The sequence below is a fragment of the Hemicordylus capensis genome, chromosome 4 (assembly GCF_027244095.1).
Source record: "Hemicordylus capensis ecotype Gifberg chromosome 4, rHemCap1.1.pri, whole genome shotgun sequence".
NCBI lineage: Eukaryota > Metazoa > Chordata > Lepidosauria > Squamata > Cordylidae > Hemicordylus > Hemicordylus capensis.
This window is the reverse complement of record NC_069660.1, coordinates 32636072-32661498: the sequence shown is the minus strand read 5'-3', so window position 1 is coordinate 32661498 and position 25427 is coordinate 32636072. Positions and strand designations below refer to the sequence as shown.

Below are 25427 nucleotides of genomic sequence, written 5' to 3'. Positions count from 1 at the left end.
AGCTAGCATCATATATATGAGGAGGGAAGATATTCACCAATCCCTTGTTCTTTTTGCTGACCCTGGTGCCCCCACAAAAATGCCCCTGAGGATCGGGGGACCCTCAGAGACATTAAGGAAACATTGGGGGCAGCAAAAATAATGATGGGGATCAGCAAAAATCCTGCCCTTGCATGAGTGAAAAGTTATCCTCATGTATAGTTACTTTTGTAGTCACCTTAAGTGGCGCAGCAGGGAAATGCTTGACTAATAAGCAGAAGGTTGACAGTTTGAATCCCCGCTGGTGCTATATTGGGCAGCTGTGTTATAGGAAGCTGCTGAAAGGCATCATCTCACACTGCGTGGGAGGAGACAATGGTAAACCCCTCCTGTATTCTACCAAATAAAACCACAGCGCTCTGTGGGCACCAGGAGTCGACACTGACTTGACAGCACACTTTACTTTAAAGTTATTTTTAATCCTGTTCATTACTCTGAAGCAAGCACAAACTGAATTTCATTTGGGAAGAGAATTTCCCTATCGCTTATATTCCCAATCTTTTTTTTAACAAGTGCACCCCTTCTCTCACAAACCTCCAGCTCAGGTACCACAGAGAGAGAGAGAGAGAGAGAGAGAGAGAGAGAGAGAGAGAGTATATAATGTTCACACATTAAATGTAAACATTACAGTTCTGAGACTACCTCAGTCACTGGCTGACATACAGATGAAGTAACTCATAACGAGTCTTACTGATATTAACGGGACAAGTTTACTTCCTGTCAGTCAGGCTGAGGGGAGAGGTGCACGGAGTTTCAGCACATAGTCTTTGCTCTCTTCCCTTCCCTTCTACAGCAGGCACGTCACTGAAGACACATTGAAGCTATTCTCACGATCGGCCGAAATCGGGCTAAGGGAGCCTAGCCCAATTTCAGCCAATCATGTGCTGCAACAGGAGCCATGCAGCTCCCGGCAGCAAACCTCCCAAAGTACCTCTCCCCTTAGCTGAGGTTAATGGAGCGAGTGCTCTGTTAACCTCATCTTTTTGATTGTTTATTGCTGTGGCATGGCTCCACATCACAGCAACATATGAGGAGACCCCCGGCCAGGAGGCTGAAAGCAGGCTCCCGAGCTCAGGGGTCTCTCCAGCATGCCCCACACACTCATGCAGGGCATCCTGGAACTTCTGGGGGCCATGTGGCCCCCGATCCCCGCAACCCCCACCAGCTCCGTCATGGAGCCAGCAGTTGTGTGGGCAGCCGATCTGGCCGCTCAGGGCTTAGTGGGCGATCATCTGCAGGGAGAGCAAGCTAAGCCAGCGGTCCTCAGATGGGGAACAAATAATGTGGCTAAAGCATGGGAGACAGAAGGGCTCTGAGTACCCCATGGACGCCTTTCAAGTGCCTCTAGAGGCACTAATATCCCCCATTGGGAACCCCTGGTCTGGACCATTAAGTACTAACATGTGGGATGAGGCAACATTCTCAGCCTTTTTTTGAAAAAGGGGGTTTTATGGAAGACAAGTGATTCAGCCATGATGAAGTATGATTCTATCTAATGCACCAAAAGGTCAGAAATTGCTTCATTGAAGATTAGGAGCATTGCTTACTCCAGATTCAGCTACAAAGGCAGACTCATTTGAAACTTATTGGGATTGGTAAAGGCTACCAAGGACACAGGGGAGCAAGACAGAGGATATCAAGGCAGGGTAGTGTGTCGAATGATGTTGATTTCATCAAGGTTTCAATCTTTATTATTATTTAAAATGTTTATAGCTGTCTAAGTCCTGCAACTTTTGAGCTGTTCAGCACAACCAGCATTTTAAGACACCACTCTGTAGCCACAATGCAAGGCTGGTGTAGAAATATGATTGATTGATTGATTAATAAATAAATAAATAAATAAATGATTTGGGCAGAGTATAAAAATGTAGATTTACAAAACCAAATCCTATTCCAATTCCCTTCATCAATGACCATTTATAAATCATTTCCCCAAACTGATTTTAATTCAACCAATGGTGAGATCTTATACCCCAAAAGAAAAGCATAAAGTTTGGATGTTAGCCTTGAGTACCCAGAATGTTGGGGGGCAATATGCTAAATCATTGTAAACCGCTTAGAGAGCTCCGGCTATAAAGCGGTATATAAATGTAAGTGCTATTGCTATTGCTATTGAGTTGATGTATTGATAGCCAATATTAATTTTTCAAATTTAGTAAGTTGTCTTGGTTGCTTGGATATTTGGTTAAGAAGAGAAAAAAAGAACAGTTGTAACAAATGGAGCCAATTAAAATCTGAAAAATTTTGTTTTATCTCTTCCAAGGAAACTAACATACCACTACAATACATATCTCTCACTCTGACCCAATTATCCTTTACCCTGTTATGCCCTCTAAATATTTTCACACAAAAAGTATGGTCTACAACTAATATATTGAACTGGAGGGGGGCAGGCAAGATTGCCATCCTCTCCAAATCTCCATTGGTGACTTTAAAAATTGATTAGAAGTAGAATTAGTGATCTTTTTAATAAGGTCAGCATGAAATGGTAAATGTTTAATCTGTTTTTTAAATTCATGGAACCATGGAGTTCCAGAGAGAACCATAACTTAGATTCTCCATTTGGCTACCGTTCCCACAATATTTTAAACGGTGAAGCTTCATAATATAACTTAAGGTTGGAAATATCCAATCCACTATCTGATTTAGTATGCAACACATTACAAAAAAGGTTTGGCTTTTTATTTGTGTGTATAAAGGACAGAAATAAGTTTGTAAATTATTATTAAATGTCCTCCTATGAAATGCAAAAAGGTACTGCCTTTATTCAAGAGACTAGTTCTCTTCAAATAACTAAAAGAAAGGCGGGGGGATGAGTAGCAGGAAATAATCCTATTGTAATTCCTACCAAGCAGCAGAAATGAATGCAATGGTGAATTCTCCTTAGAGCTAAACTGGAGAAGAAAGGAAGTGAAAATTGTCAGAATACTATACTTGCATGTAGGAGTGTGCGAACCGGCTGAATTTGAGCTGGGCTCGACAGGTTTGGGGATGAACCCAACAGCATTGGCCAGTCCGAGTTCAAACTGAAACAGGCCTAGTTCGAACCAAGCTAGCTTGGAACTTTACTGGTAAAGGGGAATCCAGTGAGATTCCCCTTTACCAGCAAAGGGGAGGCAGATGGCTTCCCTAAAGACAGAGCGGGTGGGCGAGGAGTAAGAAAGTACATAGGAGTGCTGCCACCAGCTGTGGCGCCCCACCACCACCCATCGGTCTCCCCCAGGATAGGCAGGGCCAGTTCAGGCCTCTGTGCAAGCACGGAGGTCACTAAAATAGCCTCCACGCTTGCACAGAGGCCATTTGCATGACCACACAAATTGTGTGGTCACACAAATGGACTCTGCATAGGTGTGGAGGCCATTTTAGTGACCTCCACACCTGTGCAGGGGCCCAAACCACGCCTGAACCGGCCCTGCCTACCTTGGGAGCCCCCGCCACCCTCCCATGGCTGCTGCCGCAGCCACTGCCAGCAGTACTAACAAGTACTTTCCTACACCCTGCCCGCTCACTCTAACTTCAGGGATCCCCCCGCCCCCTACTTGCCCTTTACCAATAGAGCTCCAAGCCCCCTCGAACCAACTCAGTTTGAACTGGAACTAGATCCAGTTCAATGGTGTGCAAAACCGTTTTTTCCGGTTTGGCTCAAATCCAGTTCAGATTCGAGCCAAACTGACAAAAGGCATGTTGGTCTTACCGTGAAAGGTTCTTTTTCACAGCAAGGGAGGTCATCCACCAATAGTATGGGTTGTGGACTGAGCATGCTCCGAAGACCAAATAAGAACTGCTGAAGGTGTGACTAGCTTCTTGCCTGGGAAGCAGCAAGCCCCCAGTTCCGGGACTGCTGAGCTCAGAGAGGAGGACAAGATAACATAAAAATAGAAAGAGCAGACAAAGGCATGAACTAGCAACCCGGAAGTCACAGCACTGCAGTGGAATGAGCAGTGATGCCACAGGGCATGACTAGATTGAGCAACTCGTAAGCCAGTGAAATGCAGGTTTGAATCCAAGCAGACAAGTTAGTCTTGGAGACTTTGGTGCCGAGCGACGACTGGTGGAAAGAAACGAACAATGCATCAGAACAGTGAAAATCCTTGCACATCTACATAGGTAGATGTGCAAGGTACACCGAACATCGAGTGAGTGTCAAACCCGTTCTTTGGAGTGCTCTGGAGACGGACAGAAGGATTGAAGCACCACGTCTTGTGAGTGGTGGAAGGAAGAGTTCACCTTGAGCAAAAAGGTGAGGTCTTGTTTCAAGATCACTGCATCCGGCTGGAAGATAGAGTTCTTTATGGACTGACAGAGCTCCGAGCTCCAATACCTTACAAGCAGACATTATAGCCACTAGAAAAAGGACCTTGAGTGAAAGAAACTTGAGGGGAACCTCAGCCAGAGACTCAAAGGGACTCTTGGTGAGGGCATTGAGTACCTTGTTCAGGCTCCAGGATGGAAACCTGTGGATGGTAGGTGGGACCAGGTTGGTAGCCCTCCTGAGATGAGGGTGCAGCTGAGGGGCATTTCCCACGGAGAACTGAGAACAAGGCTGACATCTGTCACTTTGGGCAAAGTACTAGGGCAAAGACCCATGTTGAGGCAGGCTTGTACGAAGGAGAGGACTTCCAGCACGCCTGCAGACAACAGACTGACCCATTTCCAATGTGCCCACCTGGAAAAGGCCACCCATGAAGCTTGGTAAATGCGGTTTGTTGATGGGCACATGGAGGCTAAGATGGTGTCCTGAACAGAGCTTGAGTGGCCCTTGTTGGCTAGGGACGCAAGCTCAACCTCCAGGCGCAGAGTTGGAGTTTCCCAATGACCATTGTTGGGGAAAATTTGTAGAGGGTTTCAGGTGTTGAAGAGTCTGAGAAGGGATGAGGTGACTTTTCTGGTGGTTGACTAGAAAGCTGTGGCTCTCTAGGGATGAGATGGTTTGTTTAACCACTTGTGGGCCAGTTCAAAGGATGGAGCCCTGATCAAAAGGTCATCCAAAAATGGGTATGTATGGACCCTGCCCATCCAGAGGTAAGCCACCAGGGCCACCATCACCTTGGTGAAGACCCTCGGGGTGACTGAAGCCCGAAGAGTAGAATCCTGTACTGATAATGCAGGCCAGTGTAGTAGAACCTGAGGACTCGCCGATGGTCTGACAGGATCGGAATGTGAATGTAAGCTTTGGCTAGATCTATGGACGCCAGGAAGTCTTGGGGTGTCGCTAACTCCTTGATTGTGCAGAGATTCCATGTGGAATTTTCATTTCCGAATTAAGAGGTTGAGGCATTTGAGATCTAGCACTGCCCTCCAAGACCCATCTTTTTTAGGCACAAGAAACAAAAGTGAATAAATGCCACACCATAATCCGGTTGACACTACACGTTCTAGGGCATTGATCTGTATCAGGTGGAGAATGGCTTATTTCATCTGAAGATGTCATTCGTATCCTTGGGCTTTGGAGAATGAACAATGTGGTCAGGAGGGAGGGACTGGAAATCTAGCGCGTAGCCGTGAGCGACCACCAAAAGCTCCCAGTGATCCTAGGTGGTGGCTTCCCACTGCAGGTAAAAGTGGAGAAGTCTCCCCCTCACTGGAGAGTAGTAATTGTTTGCGGGAAGGCTGGGCGGAAGGGGGGGGGAAGGTACAAGAAAATCGGCCACAAGGTGCTCCCCCTCTCCACTGCTGCTACTGGTTGCACCAGGCCAGGCGATATGCACTGCCCTGATTGTCTCTGGACGAGGCAGCTGCTGAGGTGGAGAAGTTTCTGAAGGGACAAAAAGGTTGCTCTTTAAACTTAAAAGGCCTACGGAAGTACCTGTGAGCAAATGGCAGTGCCTTTTTTTATCCTTGCCTTCAACCAGGATAGGGTCAAACGGTTCCCCAAAGGGCAGGGGACCTGAAAATGGAATAGCAGAAAGGCTAAGCCTGGATCTAGAGTCTACGTTCTAATGTTTTAATCATAAGAAATGGCCAACCCTGATGCTATGGCCCTAGATGCATACTGAATGCAGTCCAGGCTAGAATCAGCCATAAGGGCTATCGCCTTGGCTAACTTGTTGAGGCCTTGCCTGAGCTTGGAATTTTCAGGGGGCACCACAGATGCCAGTTCTTTCATCCAGAGCACTGAAGCTCTGGCAGATATAGAGTTGGTGGTGGCAGCTTTAAGAACTGTGGCCGAGGCAGTACTATTCGTACGTAAAAGGAGATTGCATTTGCGGTTTTCTGGGGATTTAAGTGGCTCATCTCCTTCTTAAGCTACCACAGAAGTGGAGACCAACTGGACCACAGCGGGGTCCACAGAAGGCACAGCAAAGAGGGATAAAATCTCCTGGGGCAAGTTGTAATGCTTTTGGGGAGTAAGCCCCACTGGTTTGGTAGAGGTAGGGGCAGCCATCATGACTTCCTTGAATAAAGGAGGGAAGGCAACAGTGCCAGAGTGAGTGGACTGGAAGGGAAAATGTTACGATCAAGTGAAGACACAGTTTGGGCCACATCCAATGGGGGTATATCCTTGATAGCACATTTGGCCTTAGAAAGCATAACCTCAAAATCAGCCGAGGAAAAAAACGTGTGAAGAAAAGGGAACAGAAGCTGGGGTAGCCTCATCAGAGAGCTCACCCTCCTCTTGATCAGATGGTGACTCATTGTTAGCGTCACTCAGAACACACACATAATTACAAATTACAATCTGTGGCCTTGTAGGATCTAATTGAGGTCTATTAGGAACCACAGTCGTAATGGGGGGCAAGGCAGGGCAGGAGGGAGAGTAGGACATTTGCGGGAGTGAGCCCCCTCTGACAATGACAAGGAAGATGATCTAGGCCTCTTCCTTTTCCTTGTGCCTATGAGGCGAGGATGAAAACTGCCCCTCTCATTAGATAGAAGAGGTTGTTGGGAGGGGCTGGAGGTTGGAGAGGATGATCTGGATAGGAGGGTAGGGAGGCAGGGAGGCAGGATCAGTGGTGAGAGATGAGCCTTAATTATAGAGGAACACTGCCTTGCGATAAAATCACGCAACCAAGCAGCTATGTCTGGTGGGAAGGGGTCTTTGCTCAGCAAGGGTACATTACTCACGTCCACTGGCACAGGAGTGGGCTGCTCAGGCCGGTCTGGAGCAGAGAGCTGCAGGCATGGCGAGGAAGGATGGTCTGGAAGAGGAGAAGATAGCACTGCTGGAGAAAGGCGAAGGCACCGAAGGGAGCAGTATAGGCAGCAGCAGCGCCAAAGGTGGAGGCGGGGACATGCCCACCAGAGGATCCAGCCCGCCTTCCTTCAGAAACTCCAGAGTGGGAATGGGTGGCTCAACCAGCATGGAGTCAGTCAGAAGAGTCGGAGCCAGGGGCTCCTCAGGGAGCGGGGCCGCAGGAACGGGTGGAGGTAAGTTGGGGTTGATCACCCTGTTTGACAGGGAGAGCACTTTGAGTCTCCTCAGAAGCCAGCAAATGGCAAGAGGGATGCTCTTCAGATACCACCTGCAACAGGAGTCTCTCGCTCAGGCTAACGGTGGTTGTCAGCACCGAGCATTTTTTGGACGAGCTGTCTCCTTTTGTAGGTAGTTCCGTATATTTGGTTTTCTTTTTCACCTTTTTGTGAGCCTTTCTAGAGGCCTCTACAGCATTGCTATGGGCTGCCAGAGGATTGTGTGCACCACGCTCCTGGCTAGGTGATGCAGAGTGGGCTAGAGTGGAGGTAGAGGGAGAATCTTGGTGGGGAGATCTTCCTCTGGATTCAGATTGCGGCCCTTCGGACAAGAAACCCTCCAAGGGGGCTCCAGAATGAGAGTGCTGCATAGTGCAGCGAGAAAACAAGCCCCAAGGCAAAAACAAAAGTAAAGAACACCAATCAGATCAAATGAAATAAAAAAGGTAATTTGGCAGTTTTGAATAAATTTTTTCGACTTCCTTCCCATCCTGGCACAACACTAAAGGAGGGAAGGAAGATGTATAAAAATTTAAGAAGGAGCTAGCCACAACAGAAGGAAAAATAGTGAAGCAATGAAGAGCCCCTTGCAGTCCTGTTCACCAGGGCAAGACAGGACCAGAACTGGGGGTTGCTGCCTCCCAGCCAGGAAGCTAGCCACGTATTCAGTTCTAATTTGGTCCTGTCTTCAGAGCATGCTCAGTCCACAACTCATACTATTGGTGGATGGCCTCCTTGGGCTGTGTAAAAACCAGTTTTGTGCACATCCTTACTTGCATGGGTCTCAAAATATTTTTCTAAAAATGCATGAATCTGCCTTAACTTCAAATGTTTGGCATCAATTAATTCAGTATTGTAATAGTCCACTGGTCTGGAGACAGTAACAATTCCTTTCAGATGAGAAGCTTAATAAGACTCACTGCTTAAGCTACTCTGTAACACACAAACATACAGGCCAAGCGGTAACAAAAATCTTTGTGTCTGTCCGTATAAGTAGGCAAAATTATTTCAGTCCCAAATTGAATATTGTGACCATTATAGACTCTCCACCACCACAACTTGGCAATAAAATCCCAACTACTGAGAGAGATTGTAGCAAGTGCACTCCGCTAAGGTTCAAGTTTCCCTTTCTCTCCCACTCCCACTCCCAGTCCCCACCCCCATCCTGGTAGCTAGAGTATAGTTATAGGATCAGTCTGTTAAGTCTCTTATTGAATCTGAAATCTCAGCCTTTAAAAAAAAAACATTTACTTGGAAGCAAGCTTCAATGAATGTAACTGAATTTACTTCCAAGTAAGTGTACTTACATATGACAGAAGTTCAAAAAGATGTTATTCCAAGTTAGGGCGGGAATCTCCAAGCTCACTCTTGTGTATGACTAAGTTCTCCTGATTGGGCCTCTAGGATTTACTGTAAGCAGTAATTAAATAAAATCCCAGCTGTAGTCTTAAATCATATCCAAGAACAACCATTTGTGCTATAAATAATTATTAGGTGGCGGCTCTTATGTTTCAGTTTCTATCTTCACATTTTACATTAACTAGTACATCACCTATTGAACTATGAGAAGGAGACAGAAGAGGGGCTCATGTAGAGAAGAGGAAGAGTGCAGTGTGTTAATAATTGTCTATTGCGTTAATAGAAATGTAGCACCCCCTAGTGTTTCCTCACTCCAGAACTTTGAAAAAGTTTTCATTAAAGAACTGCACGGATTATACTTCTGCTAGTCCATGAAAGCAATAATCTGAAGCACATTTGTAATTAGAGTGTACCCAAAGACAATCCTATGTATGGGATTTATAGCCACCCATCAGCAACCCAAATAGCAATATATATGCAAGATGTTCAACTAAAATGCAATTATCTGGAAGGCTCCCAAGGTAGAGACTATGTCCCACCTGCCTCTTGCATTGCCCTCCTCTGAAGTCCCCTTAAAATATAGTGGCTATTCTTTCATCACAAGAAACATCATTTTCCAATGTGCAGGAAACACTGAAATCATATTAGAGCCTAGTCAAACTATCAATTCAATTTTTTTTGCCTCCTGCAATTTAGCTTTGTAGAGATAAATCTGCAAGTCATTATTCAAATCCGCAAGTCATGATTCAAAGGAGTATGGGGGGTGCTAACCAGGGTGTTAGTCCTTCTGTCCTCCTCTGAAGGCTAATCAGTTTTGCTGTGGCTACAACTGACGAGTTTAAATCTGAAGCACCCAGAAGCCCCGTACCAAGGGCATAGCTTGGAACAAGGTGGAGGGAAATGTATTTTGTGGGGTGTTTTGCAATGGAGGAGATGTCTATAATGGGCTACTAGTTAGAGGGCTAAAGGTAGCCTCAAAGGCAGGATGCCTCACGGTGAGTACCAGTTGCAGGAGAGTAACAGCAGGGCATGCCCTCAACTCCTGCCTGTGGCTTCCAGTGGCATCTGGTGGGCTACTGTGTGAAACAGGATGCTGGACTAGTTGGGCCTTGGGCCTGATCCAGCAGGGCTGTTCTTATGTAATGTCCCTGGGCTCCTGTGGGGTGAGCATCATCTGTGTGACAGCTTACTCTTTTCTTTCCTCCCACACCTCTCTGAAGAACAGATAATTTAAGGTCCCATCTTCACTTTCTGTCCCAGGGCCCACTCCAACCATGCTATGCCTCTGCCCCTTTACCACAGAAATTCTTATGCTTGGCACTCAACCCTGCCATACCAGTTTCCTACCAGAATATATCTAGGAGCCCAAATATATTCCCAAAGAAAAGTAGAGAGAGAGACATATCAACCCTTCGCTTTAAGACTAGACAGTTTCAGCCCCAATGCAAACCCTCTCTTTACAGGCCAAGCTCTGTTTTCACAGACATCACATGGTGAGGGCACTGAGGTTGGGAGCTGTGTCACCACTGAAGTCATGGGCACTATCTAATAGGTGTTTAAATCACTTACACAATTGTATGGCAATCTTCCTCCCCTTCTCCCCTGTTGCTGTTTTACAGAATCAAAACAGAGAATAAGCTACTTGAAAACAATGTTGGTTAGTAATGCACTATTAAATAAGTGAACATACATGTGTATATAATTATTGTAGTAGAAAAATAACAATGTTTGTTTTTGATTTTAAAGCTGGATACTCAACTTTAAAAAAAACAAACCACCTGAACAGATGCAGACTATTTAGAAAATGAAACAGACTGTTTCTCCAGCAGTGGAGCCAAATTGAAGCTCACATCAATTCTAAGCTCCTGTACTGAATTATCAGAGATCATAAACAACCAGTTTGTGAAAAAACAAAAATAATGATTGGCCACCATGTCTACCAGATCATATTTCCATGCTATTCTGCAATGACTCAAATAGTGGCAGATTCAGGATTTTCAGTTAATATGAATTTGCAGTTATGCACATGTACAATTTGTTTATTGCTGAAAGAGATCTTTCCCCTTTATTTTCTTCAGCAATTGATGTGCTAATATCACCAATATAGTCAGCAGCAACAGAGAGTGGCCAGAGCTACCACATGAAAAATCCCACGAAGGGCTTGTTGCAAAAAATGAAGTGGGCTGAGAAATAAAAATGTCAGAGGACTCACTAATTACTTAGGGTCACCCCAAACTACAAGCCAACTAATGGCACAGCGGGAATTGACTTGACCAGCAAGCCAGTTCGAATCCCCACTGGTATGTTTCTCAGACTATGGGAAACACCTATATTGGGCAGCAGCAATATAGGAAGATGCTGAAAGGCATCATCTCATACTGCATGGGAGATGGCAACGGTAAACCCTCCTGTACTTTACCTCCGAACATGCACGACAGCCATTTGTGTGGTCAGCATGGTTGCTGACAATGCAACACTGGCCACAATGCAGGGTTGTATCTGTATTTACATCTTTACAAACTACAATTAGCAAAAACAATGCACCACATTTAGTTGCAAATTGAAAGGAAGGAGAGTGAGTGTGTGTGTGTGTGTGTTGTGAAGAGAACTGTGCAAGCCCAAAGGGGGATCCTAATCTCCTAATGATGATTGGGAGATCAAGCAGTGCCCCATGTGTCCTGAGCTTATTGGTCAGGAGATCATCTCTATACTATCCACATTATAGAGGCTAGAATCATAGGAAGCTGCCATATACTGAGTCAGACCATTGGTCCATCTAGCTCAGTATTGTCTACACAGACTGGCAGTGGCTTCTCCAAGGTTACAAGCAGGAGTCTTGGCTCTATTGGAAATGCCAAGGAGGGAACTTAGAACCTTCTGCATGCAAGCATGTAGATGCTCTTCCCAGAGTAGCCCATCCTCGAAGGGAAATATCTTTCAGTCTTCACACATGTCTCCAATTCAAATACAAACTGGGATGGACCCTGCTTAGCAAAGGGGACAATTCATGCTTGCTACCACAAGACCAGCTCTCCTCCTTTCTACTTCTGAGTGGCTTGGTGTAAATGTTAACACTGCCAATCTCCTAACCATGGCTAAAGAACTGGGTGGGCTCCAGACATAAAATACATATTCACTCCCTTTTCCAATAGGCCTCTCTGTTGCTCATTAATTCCTTCTCTGCTTGATGTCTTAACCATGGACCATGGTTTAGCGTTACACCTGCACAGACTGCGGATCTTATCTCAACATGAGTTTCTTGCATCTAATTTTATTACTACATATGGCAAAACCTTATACTCCACGGTTATTTTCCTTTTGTTTCCCTATATATAAAACCTACTGAAACCTGAAATATAGGATTGAACAAAAAAGAAATTACGAATACTTTATAACAAAAAGCAATACATGAACAAAGGGTAAAAGAAGACTGTCACTGTGACATAATCATTATCTCCAGAAGCCACCTAAAGTGTCCTAAAGTGTTTACAGATCAAGGTAGCTTTCACAAATATCTTTACAAACAATACAAACAGCGGAATATAATTACATTAAAATATAATGCCCACAAGCAAATATAAATTTAAAGACTGTTTAAGCTGCAGTTTTAAAGACACATAAATATGTTTTGGACTGTGGCCAGTCTGTCGAGATATCAAACATGTGAATCCAAAAATATTTTTCCTAAGATAAAAGTGATGCAAATGGTACTGTCAGAAGTCAACACAACATTTTAATCATGGAGTCATTTCTAACAAAAACATAGACCTTTGGCAGAGATCTCGACAGTTTGGATAGCAAGGGTAAGAAAATGGCAATTTATTTTATTAAAATAAATACTGGAGTTTTTGCGGCATGAGTCCAATACAGCAAAGAAACTGATTAGTAGAACACAAGTTACTCACATTTTGTTGTGTTTGGTAATAAACCTTTTACAACACAGAACATAGAAGGGAACCATTGTCATAGGCCAACGTGCTAACCAAGTGTGAATGCTATGGGAGAACCACCGGTGCTGCTGCTGAGTTCCAGACTAATATAGCACCTACACTCATGGAGAGGGGTTTATGACAACCTCTAAACCACATTGCTCTGTGGTCACAAGGTGCCGACACTGACTCAATGGCACAATCTTTCCTTTCCTTTTTCTTCTCCCTGGAAGCCCTCTGTGCCCCTAAAAACATGTCCCTGAGGGCTGCATAGCATACAGCACTCATGCTTCATTAGTCAGGATAGCCATTAAAGTTTTAAAAAAACATTTTAAATAACTAAGTTACTAATTAGATCTGATTCTTTGTTCTATCTTCCTACATTCCTTTTTTCATATCTTTCCCCAAATTCAACATAACCAAATCTACCAAATTGGTAACCAAATCTAAAGTGTGAAATGTCTGTTACAGATTTATTGATTATGTGAGTACAGGTGGCCCTAATTATTCATAGGGGTTCCATTTTCACCTATAGGTGTGAATTCAGAAACTGTGAATAATGAAACCTTGAGTCAATGAGAATGCAGGGGTGGGGTGGGGGGTTAGGTTCTTAACCAAAAAAAAAAAAAAAAAAAAGGGCCAAAAATGCAAGGGAAGCAGAAATAAGAGACTATATTCTCCAGCAATGCCCCCACAAACCCCGAAAACAGTCAAATATTCACCCAAAAGGTTTTGTTTTTTTTAAAGAGCCACAAATTGGCTCTCTGCTGCAAAATAGTGGCCATAAATGACATCAGAAGTTATTTCTGGCCACTCAAAACTGCAGATAAATAAATGCATACATGTAACTTTTAGACTTTACACCCCAAGGAGTGCAACAGTCTGGTGCAATACCATTCACCCTTTGGCACACTGACTTTATACAAAATGCTGAATATGTAATTTGTATACATACATTAACTGTATACATACATATATTACATGTAAATGGGTATTTAAGAGAACGTCTTCTTCGCCACGAGCCCCACCGCCTGTTAAGATCATCTGGAGAAGTTGGTCTGTAGTTGCCACCAACGTGTTTGGTGGCAACTCAGGAACAACAGGTTGCTTACCTGTAACTTGGGTTCTTCTAGTGGTCATCTATGCTCTTACACAAATGGGCTTTGTGTCTGCACAGAGATCACATCGGAGCTTCCAAGCTTGGAACTGCTTTTTAGCGGTAACCCCACCCCCTCGGTATATAGGCGGCTGTGCGGGCTTCCCTCTCCAGTCTTCTGAGTCCGCAATCTGAAAGAGACTAGCAGAAAAGACAAGAGAAGAAGGGAGGATGGGTGGGCATGTAAGAGCACGGATGACCACTAGAAGAACCCAAGTTACAGGTAAGGAACCTGTCGTTCTTGGACGTGGTCTCTGTGCTTTACACAAATGGGCACATAGCAAGCTGCACCCGTGCCATGCTCACCTGGAGGTGGGATCAGGCGAACATAGATTGTAGCACCACCCTGCCAAACGCCATGTCTTTTCTGGCTTCGACATCCAGGGCGTAATGGTGTATGAAAGAGTGCTTTGACGCCCACGTAGCCGCCTGGCAGATGACATCTAAGGGAACAGATCTGTCAAAGGCAGTAGATGCCACAACCGCTCTCGTCAAATGTGCTTTAAGAGAGGGCGGAAGGGGTTTCTTGGCGATCTGGTATGCCAGGGAGATGGTACGGACCACCCATCTGGATATGGTCTGTGCAGAGGCCTGTTTGCCTTTATTGGGGCCAGAGTGGAGCACAAAGAGAGACTTGGAGGTTTGAAGGGCAGAGGTCCGGTCAACGTAGAAGGCGAGCGCCCTTCGGACGTCCAGAGTATGGAGGCGTTGTTCAGCCACAGTCACCAGCTCAGCGAAGAACGCAGGTTAAGGAGATAGGTTGGGAATGGTGAAACGAAGTGACTACCTTCGGAAGAAAGGCAATGTGATAGACGTAAGGAAGGCCACTTTACAGGAAAGGAGATCGAGAGAAATCATAGCCATGGGCTCGAAGGGAGCGTTCATGAGCTAAGAGAGGACCAAAGTCAGCTCCCAAGCCGGTGCCATGACTGGCGGGTCCGGGTAAAGGTGAGTGAGCCCTTTAAGGAAGCACTTGATGGTAGGGTGTTGGAACCATGAGGGTGTGGAGGTGGGGGAGTTAGCCACTATGGCTGCCAGGTGGACCCGCAATGACAGGATTTTAAGTCCGGCCTGCTTAAGGGAAAGTAAGTAGGCACAAATACGTTGCACTGAGACAGAGTACAGGGGAATTTCTCTGTCCCTTAAATAAGTCTGAAAACGGATACATTTCTGGGAGTAAGAGGAGACCATGGAGGGTTTACGTGAGGCCTGGACTATTCTGAGCAGGTCCGCCGGGAGGGCGGACTATGTGCCAGGCTGTGAGGTGGAGACGCTGTAGGTCTGGATGGAGAAGACGATCGTTCTGCAGGGAGAGTAGGTGTGGGATGTCCGGGAAGCAGTGGTATTGGTGGTTGGAGAGACGAAGGAGTTGGGGAAACCAGCGCCGCCTGGGCCACCACAGAGCGATGAGGATGCAACGAGGGCGGTCCTGGGAGATCTTCTGAAGGACTCGAGGAAGTAGAGGGATTGGAGGAAAGGCGTAGACGAGACAGTCCGTCCAAGGTAGGGCAAATGCGTCCCACAGGGAATTGGGTCTGATCCCGGACCTGGAACAGTACTGGTGACATTGCGCGTTCGCCTCTTGATGCGAAGAGGTCTATTTCTGGGAGGAACCAACGGCGGAAGAGGGAACGGAGCGTGGATGGATGTAGTTGCCACTCGTGAGATGTTGTGTGAGTTCTGCTTAGCCTGTCCGCCATGATATTGTCTTGTCCTTGTAACCGCTGAGGGCGTGATATCGTGGTGAATGCACCATAGCCATAGGTCCATGAAGGGGGTGGAGGACGTGCCACCCTGTCTGTTCAGGTAAGCTTTGGTGGTAGTATTGTCCGTTTGAACGAGAACGTGGGAGCCTCGTATTAGGGGAAGAAAGGCTTTTCAAGGCCTTGAATATGGCCAAGAGTTCCAGGTAATTGATATGTAATTGATATGATGGGAGGCTTCGGCTGGGGTCCAGATGCCGTGGATGTTGTGACTGTTGGCATGAGCACCCCAACTGTCCAAGGATGCATCCGTGGTGAATAGAAGGGCTGGGCGGGGAGGGTGGAAGGGGGAACCAACGGCGAGGTTGGTCTTGTCCATCCACCATAGAAGGGAGTGCAGTACCCAAGGCGGAAGCGTTAGTTTGGTGGCAAGGGAGTCCTCATGAGGAGAGAACACGGAGAGGAACCAGTGCTGCAGAGTCCTGGCCCGTAGCCTGGCGTGGGGGAAGACATGGATGGTGGAAGCCATATGCCCTAGCAGGCATTGCACCGTACGCGCTGACAGGGTAGGTGGCGGAGCACGTGTGTTGATAAGTCCAGGATTGCCTGGGTTCTGCGTTGAGGGAGGAAAATTTTTGGATTGCACTGAATCCAAGAGGATTCCCAGAAATTCTATGGTTTTGGAGGATGTGAGCTTCAATTTGTCGTAGTTCACCCGTAAGCCCAGGTGGGAGAGGAGGGTGATGACCACGTGGAGGTCTCTGAGGAGGGATTGTGGGTTGTGAGCCACCACGAGCCAATCGTCGAGGTACAGAAATATCTGAATATTTTGTTGTTGCAGGGCTGCCAACACCGGGGGGCCATGCATTTGGTGAACACCCAGGGCACAGATGCCAGTCCGAAAGGAAGGGCGCGAAATTGGTAAGTGTTGTGTGCTATTTGAAAGCAGAGGTAACGACAATGCTGAGGTCTGATGGTGATGTGATAGTATGCATCCTTGAGATCGATGGAAACGAACCACTGGTTCTCTTGCAGAAGGGAGATGATAGTAGGAATCGTGACTATACGGAACCGGCAGTAAGTTATAAAGTAGTTGAGGTCCCGGAGATCCAGAATGGGGTGAAGGGAGCCGTCCGGCTTGGGAACAGTGAAGTATTGGGAGTGGAACCCCGGGGTTTGTGGATTGTGAACCAGTTCTATTGCAGATTTGGAGAGTAGAGCCGACCTCCTGCAGGAGAGCCGGGGTGGGTGGAGTGGGTAACAGAGGGTTGTATGGAGGGGTGGATGCAAACTCTATAGCATACCCCATCTGTACTATGGTCAAGGCCCAGGAGTCCGTGGTGATATTCTCCCAAGCGGAAATGAAAGGGGAGAGTCTGGTACCCAGCGGGGCAGAGGGTGCAAGTCATTGTCCCTTGGTAGAGGGCTGAGATCCCTTGGATCGGTGTTGCGTTTTGGTTCCGGAGAAGTTGGAGCGCTTTTTTGTAGGGCTGATATCTGTTGCAACGAAAGGACTTATCCTGGGATTGGTAGTATTGTTGTTTAGAGGCATATGGCTGGCGTTGCCATTTCTGTGGTTTGTAGTGGCAGGTAGAGGGGTTTTGAAGGCCCATGGAGCAGGCTGTATTATGCAGTTTCTGTACTTTCTGAAGGGTATCACCCGTTTCCTCTCCAAAAAGGGAAGAGCCATCGAAGGGCAGATCCTCAACTCTGGATCTGGCATCTGGTGTGAGGCTGGAAGACCTAAGCCAGGCATGGTAGCAAAGGGCGACAGAGGTTGCCATTACTTTGGTGGCCCCTTCAGTGGAATGGTGAATTGCATGCAGTTCTTGTTTAGAGACCTGCATGGCCTCCCGGAGGAAGACCTTGGCCGGCCCCTGTTGATCTGCGGGGAGATGGTCCAAGAATGGAGCAACATGGTCCCAGAGAAAGGATTGATACTTGGCATACTACGCCTGGTAATTAGTGATTCTAGTCAATAAATAAGCGATTGAGTATAAATGTCTTCCAAAACTGTCTAGTTTCTTTTCCTCTTTGTCTGGTGGGGTGGAAGATGAATATCCCCTGAATTTATCCCCTGATTCGACCACAATCGAATCCGTAGAGGGATGTTGCCTTAAGAAGGAATCATCCTGTTCCGTGGATGCATAGACCTTGTAAAAGGAATCAAGCCTTTTAGATGTCTGCGGGAGGGAAGATGGCTTGGTCCAACAGGCCTTGGCTACTTTAAAAATGAAAGGGTTTAAACGGTAACAATACCGATGGGCAGGCATTAATTGAAAGAGAGGATCGGGTTCAGATTTGTCACCTTGGGTAAACTGGACTCCAAGGAAAGTTGCCATATGTGAAACAAAGTCTATATAAATACGGAAGTCCTCCGGCAGAGAGCTGGGCCTAGGGTCCAGTAATGGCGGGGGGGGAAGACCCCAGAGATGTGCGGTTGGAAATGGAGGATTCCGGGCCCTCTTCATCCGAAGACGAGTCCAACGAATTGGTGGATACCGGAGGTTGAATGGGTCGAATCTGAAGCCAAGGCGTTGGCCTAGAATCGGGAGCAATAGTAGCCATAGCATCCTGTACCAGCAAGTTTCTAGGTGGAACCCGTGGAGGCAGAAGAGATGTGGTCCAGGGAGGTGGGGGAGGAGGCAAAGTTGTCGGTCCCGAAGACAGGTTCAAGAGCGAAGCAGAGACCAAGCTGGCTGGTACAGAAGAGCGAGGAGAGGCGGTACGTCGAAGGGGAGGCTCCGTAGCCGTGGAGGCCCGCTGGCATTGACGAACTTCTTGGTGAGCGTAGAAGTAGTCAGCTTCCTCCTCGACTTGTCTTGCATAGCGCTCATCCAGAGCAGCCTCCAGATCCTGGTTAGCCCAACAGCACGGTTGTTCTGGAGGGAGCTCCTCATGAGAGTCGTGGTCGGACTTGTATACGGGATCGTGGCGGCTGGAGACATAGGCAACCTCTGTATCCAGGACGGTTTCAGTTTGTAGAGTTCGGGATCGACGTTCGGTATCGTGTGTCAATTTCTGCCTCTTTGTTGGAGGTTCAGAAGGGACTCGAAGGTCTTTCTTCCCCTTTTTCTTTTTGGACGGCTGGATGGAACGCGGTTCAATCAACGCCACCGTCAAGATCGAAACTGCTACCGAATTCCTCGGTATCGATGTCAAAGCCCGAGCCGCGGGATCGACAGGCAGATTCACCTCGTGGGTAGTTGCCGAGACTCCCAGAGGGGATAAAATGGGCTGTAAGCCCTGGGCTGCAGGGGAGGTATTGGACGTGACCTGCGTAGTGGACAGTTTGTCCGAGCCCGTAGGTTGGAAGGATTGTTCCCAGAGCCAAGTACGAAGTCGAGAGGCCTGATTTTTGCGCGCTTGCTTGGTAAAGGCCGCGGAGTGAATGCAGGAAGCAACCTTATGAGATTCCCCAAGGCAAAAGAGGCAGAGCTTGTGGCCGTCAGTCGATGGGATCTTGGATTTGCAGCGACCACACTGCTTAAATTTTGTAGTCTTTGCCATAGGCCGAAGAAGGTAAATGGAGAGAAGCGGAGGCGAAGAATCTGCAAGACACCGGGCCCGAAGGCCACGACGGGTTGGAAAGCGAAACTAAGTTGTCCGAGTGGGGGAACCGGGATAAAACAAAAATGCTAAAGAGGGGAAGTACTGAACTAAAAGTTGAGGAGAAAGGGGAAAGAGAATGCAGTACTTGCGAAGCGTCTAGCAAGGAAGAGCTCGGCGATGTGTCTTCGATCGCGGACAAAGAAAGACTGGAGAGGGAAGCCTGCGCAGCCGCCTATATACCGAGGGGGCGGGGTTACCGCCAAAATGCAGTTCTCAGCTTGGAAGCTCCGATGTTGTCTCTGCGCAGGCGCAAAGTCCATTCGTGTAAAGCACAGAGACCATGTCGAAGAACGGGCCATCTCAGCTGCTGCCCCTGGACTGTGGAATTTATCTATCTGTCAAATTTGTACACCGCCCCAAACTTTCATCTCTGGGCGGTTAATAATAGCCTAAAACAAGTTAAAACATATACCAAAAAAAATGTATACTCCCTATTGAAATAGGAAATGCACTCCCTCTTGAAATAAGAGCCTCCCAATCTCTGGCAACTTTTAAGGCACTGAACACATATTTATTCACCCAGGCTTTTAATTAGATTTATGGTTTTAATATTTTTAATATTGGATTTTAAATGTTTTCAAATGTTTTAAATGATTTTAATTGTACGCTGCCCAGAGATGCAAGTTTTGGGCAGTATAGAAATATTATAAATAAATAAATAAAAGCATGTATATCATGTAAACTAAATTTGTATTCCTTTACATTCAGATTTTTTTAATTAGTTTTCATACAACTTGTTAGCACTTAAAATTATAAAACTATCCTATATATTAGGCTTGCAACTTTGATTTTGTCTGATCACCTCTAGTAAGTAAGGAATGTCTTCAAAGAACTAGGGTGGGAAATCTTGGGTAAAGATTCCCTTTACCCAAGATTTCTCACCCTCTTTCTTTCAGGCCACAAATTATTAACATGGATAAGTGTAGGCTGGCAGGCTGATAAATTCTGTTGCAGGCTAGCTATGTTTTTATTGTCATTTGTAATTATGGTTCTTTTCCCATTATGAGTACTACACTCTGGAACCGGAAACGAGATGCAAAAATACAGTTGTCCCTCACCAACTGCAGGGTTCCATTCCTGGAAACCCTCATGTTTCGCAAATTTGTGGTAGACAAGTAATTGTTTTCAATGGCAAACAGGGGGTATGGAGAATTGCAGTTGCAAAACAGCTGAAAACAAAGTAAAAAATAAAAAAAATCGCCCCCTGGCCCCCAGAAATGACCCGCCAACCCCCCCAAATTTTTAAAAAGTCACCAAACCAAGGATATGCAGGTCACAGTTGGCAAGAGCGGTCACAATTTCCCAGTCGCAGATACTCAATCTGTGATTTGGAAAACCATGATAGGTGAGGGACGACTTTAATCATAGGAACATAGCAAACTGCCTTATACCAAATCAGATGACTGGTCCATCTAGCTCAGATAATTGGTCCATCTAGTTATGAAAAACTTCACCTCCTCTTTTCTGTAGATCAAATTGCTATTAAAAACACAGCAGCCAGGCAAAAAAATTTTTTTGTTTTGTTTTTTGCCGGGGGTGGGTGGGTGCGGTTTGCTGGTCTGTTGGCAGCAACTGGCTTACATGGAACACTACACAATTTGTTAGCCAAACCTTCAGTCTTTAACATTGTTAAAGGATTAAACCTGTAAGTTGACTGTACTTACCCCATCATGACAACAAGATTCTTCTGTAACTTTTCTTTACACCTCTGAAAGAAAAGCCAGATTTGCTTTTAGACATCAGATACAAGAAAAACTAAGTCGACATATCTTTGTAACAAATTAGTTTTTTCCATATTTCATTTGTAATGCAGGCATAGACTCTATTCAGTTGTGTTAAGCCACTGATATAGTAGCAGCACAAAACACTTTTGTATTTCTGTATTTGTGTTTAATTCTTTAAAAATATTTTTCATATTACATGATCATAATACAGGCTGACAAGAGTAAAAACATGCAAAGCAATCCTACTGAAATTAAAAGGACAAGTTAGGTGTTGCCTAATTTGTCCTTTTAATTTCAATGGAACTACTTTGAGTAATTTTCCTCATGCTAGCCACTGTAACCATTTATACTTCCACGTTAAAAGTGCAAAAAAGATGCAACAAAATTCTAATCAAATATCAAAGACTTTGTACAGTATATTATGCTGAGCTTACAAATTAGTTCTACACATCCATACTTTGCCTTGGTCTTTCAGCTTGACACTGGAATTGGAAAGGGATGTTTCTAGGTATCTCAAAAGGTGTAGCTTCTGCATTCATTTGCTACAAATTCACTTAATTAATTAATTAATTGCATTCCTATACCCTGAAATGCCCTTAGCCATTTTGGAGGAGCATTATATAAACCACATAAATCAATAAACAAACAAACCACCCCATCCAAAGGTTCTGGGTGGTGTACAAGTAAAAAACAAAGGCAGACACCATTTAAAACAAGCTACATAAAACAATGTAAGAACAAATTTAAAACAATTCAGAATCATCTAAAACCAATTAAAATACTTAAAAATAATTTTGAAACCTGTGCATTCCACAGATCAGGAACAGCTACTGAGAGGGCCTGGTTCTGAGTTGCCACAAGACAACCCGGCAACTAGAGACGGACCTGATTTCTCCTTGATGCATCTGTGCAAGCACAGCACTTTCCCAAAATGCCACCTACTAGAGTAAGTATCCCGGCAGAAATTCTACAAGTGCAGCAGTTTTCCAAATCACAGTTGCTCTCCTCCTGCTAAATATAAGAGAATCATCACTTTAAAAAGTGCACAAGGCTGCATTAATAGAGACATAGTATCCAGATCACGAGTAATAATTGTTCCACTCCAGTCTGCACTGGTAGGACCTCACTTGGAATACTGGTCCAGTTCTGGGCACCACATGATTACAGTGTTCTGTGCACAAAGACACCACTGTAACCGTAAGTGGCTAGAGAAAGGGGTGAGCAACAACGTCAGAGCAAGATTTCCTATCCACTTTTGGCACTGTAACTGTGGGCAGGGTTTAAAAATAAATCTGTATGAGGCTATTGGGAAGCTGAAAAGGGTTCAGAAGAAGGCAACAAAGATGTTGTGGGGTCCAGAAACCAAGTCCTAAGGGGAATGGTTGAAGGAGCTGGGTATGTTTAGTCTGGAGAAAAGTCTAAAGGGGAGATAGGAAAGCTGTCTTCAACTATCTGTAGGGCTGTCACATAGAAAACAGGGCGGACTTATTGCTCCCAAGGGCAAGCCTAGAACCAATGAAATGAAATTGCAAGAAAGCAGATTTAGGTTAGACATTATAAGGAAGGTTCTCCAAACTAAGAGCTTTTAGGGAGTGGACAGCGTGATTTGTCTCTAAAGATTTTCAGATAGTAGCTAGAAAGTCATCTGTCAGGGATGATGTAGCTCTATTTCCGCCTGAACATTTACTATAGTAGGTGGCACTTTGGGGGAGGACTCTGTTCAGAAGCATCAGGCAGAGATTCATCCAGAAAATCTGCAAGTAATTGAGTCTCTCCAGCCGAATATAGAACTAAAAGATAAATGCAAAGTGTGCATGTATTGAACTTAATTTGTAAAGCCAGCATAACAAGACTTTATAAACTAAAGTCTTTATTGTTTTTTTGCAGTTTCTATGTTTAAATTGTAAGCATCTTAAATCTCATCTTAAACTGAAGATTTTGTGATATTTGAATGTACTTCTTTTCTTGAAAAGGAAAAATTACTGAAATGCATGCATGGTCTATGTGGAGTGGGGGATGGGATGTTAAAATGTTTTAGGACTTCATAGTTTTATATGAGCCATTACATTTACATTGTAAACATGCACAAACGTGTTATATGTGTAGAGATGTCTCAGAGTTCCAGAGGAACTTAATGTAAAGCAAACCAAATTTATTTTTCAACTACAACTGTGGCTCCCTAGAGCCACCAACTGTAACAAACAGCAACCATTCTACAATTCCCCTCAGGGGAACTTCTTGTTCCCAGCCTCCTTTAGGAAGCTGGTGCCCCATCCAGAATTTGTTCATAATATTTACCACAAAAAAATGAAGTAGGTGGAAGATAATTTTAAAAACAAAACAAAACAGACTCAGTCTCTTTGATTCATCTCTTCTTTTGCTTTTCCTCACATGGAAATGGTTTACACCTCAAAGGAAGCTAACTTCCATCATCCACATTTAGCTTCCCTCTTTAAGCAGAGAAAGCCAGTGGTTTAAAAGTCACAGGTTCAAATCCAGTGGTTTAAAAGTCACAGGTTCAAGTCTTCAGTTAGCCATTAAGTTTCTGGGTGATCTTGAGTCAGTAACCTTTAGATAGGATGTCATATATGCACATACGTACAGATTTCTGTGTGAATGAGAGCATGTGCATTCACTTTAAAAGTCAACCTAGGTACAGGACCCATCAAATGTATGGTGTGGATAGGAAGCATACTACTGTATGTGCACCGAACCCCTGTGAATCTATAAGTACATGCATACAGATTTGTACATGCTCTGAGCATAAAGTAATAGGGCTTCTCTTGCAGCCTAATTTGCCTCACCAAACTGCTGTGGAGATATACTGGGCAGGAGAGAACCATGTACTTCATGGCAGCCATTAGATAGCTTGGGAGCTTCCTGGAGCTCCTAACCTTTTAGCTCCTCATGGAGTTTGGGCTTCGTTTATCCCTCCCTTCCAGTCAATACTGCAAATCTGATTAGCTGACAGACTGAACGTGTCACCACTATTTTCTGAAATTCTCAAAAACAACGAACGGATTTTTTAAAAAATGGAGTGGAAACAAATGTGGAATCTGACAGCTTCTCATTTTCAGCCTACTTTCCAGTAGGCTTATGAGATCACCCAGATTTCTGTGTGTGTGTGTCTCCGCCATGAACTTCACAACACCTGGACCAACATGAACCAAATTGGGTACAGTTGTAGGGACACATAGGGACACCTCAACGGTGTGGTGTGTGATGATGTCATCCACCCCAATTCAAGATGGTGGCTGTGTGAACATCTGAGGAACAAGCAGGCTAATTTGTGGACTGTCTAACCAATTTAAACCAAATTGGGTACAGTTGCAGTGAGTGACACACATGGACACCTCAATGGCATAGCTTGAGATGATGTCCATGCAGATTCAAAATGGCAGATGTGTAAACATTTCAGGCACAAGTGGGCTAACTTGTGAACTGTTTAACTGATTTGAACCAAATCTGCTACAGCTGTAGGACACATAGGGACACCTCAATGGCGTAGTTTGTGATGATGTCATCCACCCCAATCCAAGATGGCAGATGCATGAACATTTGAAGCACAAGAGATCTAACTTGTGGACCTCGATTTGAACCAAATTTAGTCCAGTTGCAGAGACAGTGAAAGGAAAGTAGGCTGATTAGTTCTTACTAGAACAACTTGTTAAATGTGTGGGGAAGGAACAGGCTGCAGTTGCAGAGGAAGGCACTCTATACCTCAGGGCTGTCCTTCAACAGCCCTAGTGTGGTGCAAGGACTGGGCCAACTCATCCAGTACGGGGCCCCCTTTGAGTTCATTTTAATGAGGGTTAAAAAAGCAGAGGCCAGGGCAGTTGCTCTGCTTGCCATGTCCTAAGAGCAGCCCTGCTATACCTACCAGAGACACAGTGCTCCTTAATTTTAGGAGTGTGGGAACATGTTTCATCTTTCCAGCTAAAGGCCCTTTGCTGCAGGTGCTCAGTGGCTTTCTCCCTCATCTGATTTCTTCTTTTGTCACTGAGCAGGCTGACCAATCTTTATTGGTGGCTAAAAGGTAGAGAAATAAGGTTTGCAGTCTTGAGTACAATGAGGCTTATTCCCAAGTAAGAGTGCATAGGATTAAAGCCTTCAGGACACAGGGATGGGCATTACTTACAATATCTACAGTTTGAAAGAGGTTCCCCTAATGCAGGGACAGCCAGTCTGAGGCTCTGTATAATTTTGGTTTTTTTACAACTCTCATCATCCCCAGCCACAATGGCTAATAGCTAGGGATGATGGGAGTTGTAGTCCATCAACAGGTGAAAGACCTCAGATTGGCCAATCCTGCTGCAGTTACTACCTTATTTCTCTATAAGCAAGAGAAAAAATCTTGAAAATATGGGCAACTGGCTGAAATGAAGCAAACTTACTTGGTCTGATCACTGTTACTCTCTTTACTACCTTCCACCACACCCTCTGCCTGGAAACAGCACTTTGGCTTTAATGCAATTCTAACTAGCCCATTATGATC

At 45.2% G+C, this 25427-nt stretch overlaps 1 protein-coding gene across 10 annotated transcripts in view; it reads right to left on the bottom strand.

Moving 5' to 3' along the window:
* Positions 1-25427, bottom strand: part of ZMYND8 (zinc finger MYND-type containing 8) — a 149656-nt gene that overhangs the window by 107836 nt on the left and 16393 nt on the right. For 9 of the 10 annotated variants that reach the window (XR_008305667.1, XR_008305666.1, XM_053243417.1 and 6 more), the window contains one exon: positions 20873-20916. Coding sequence is in view for 7 of the 10 variants with exons in the window: in XM_053243417.1 (XP_053099392.1) it covers positions 20873-20916 (44 nt within the window). In the remaining 3 variants the exon portion in view is untranslated. Of the gene's footprint in view, positions 1-20872; positions 20917-24812; positions 24962-25427 lie in introns of those variants that run through there. The other variant, XM_053243404.1, reaches the window with a different exon arrangement.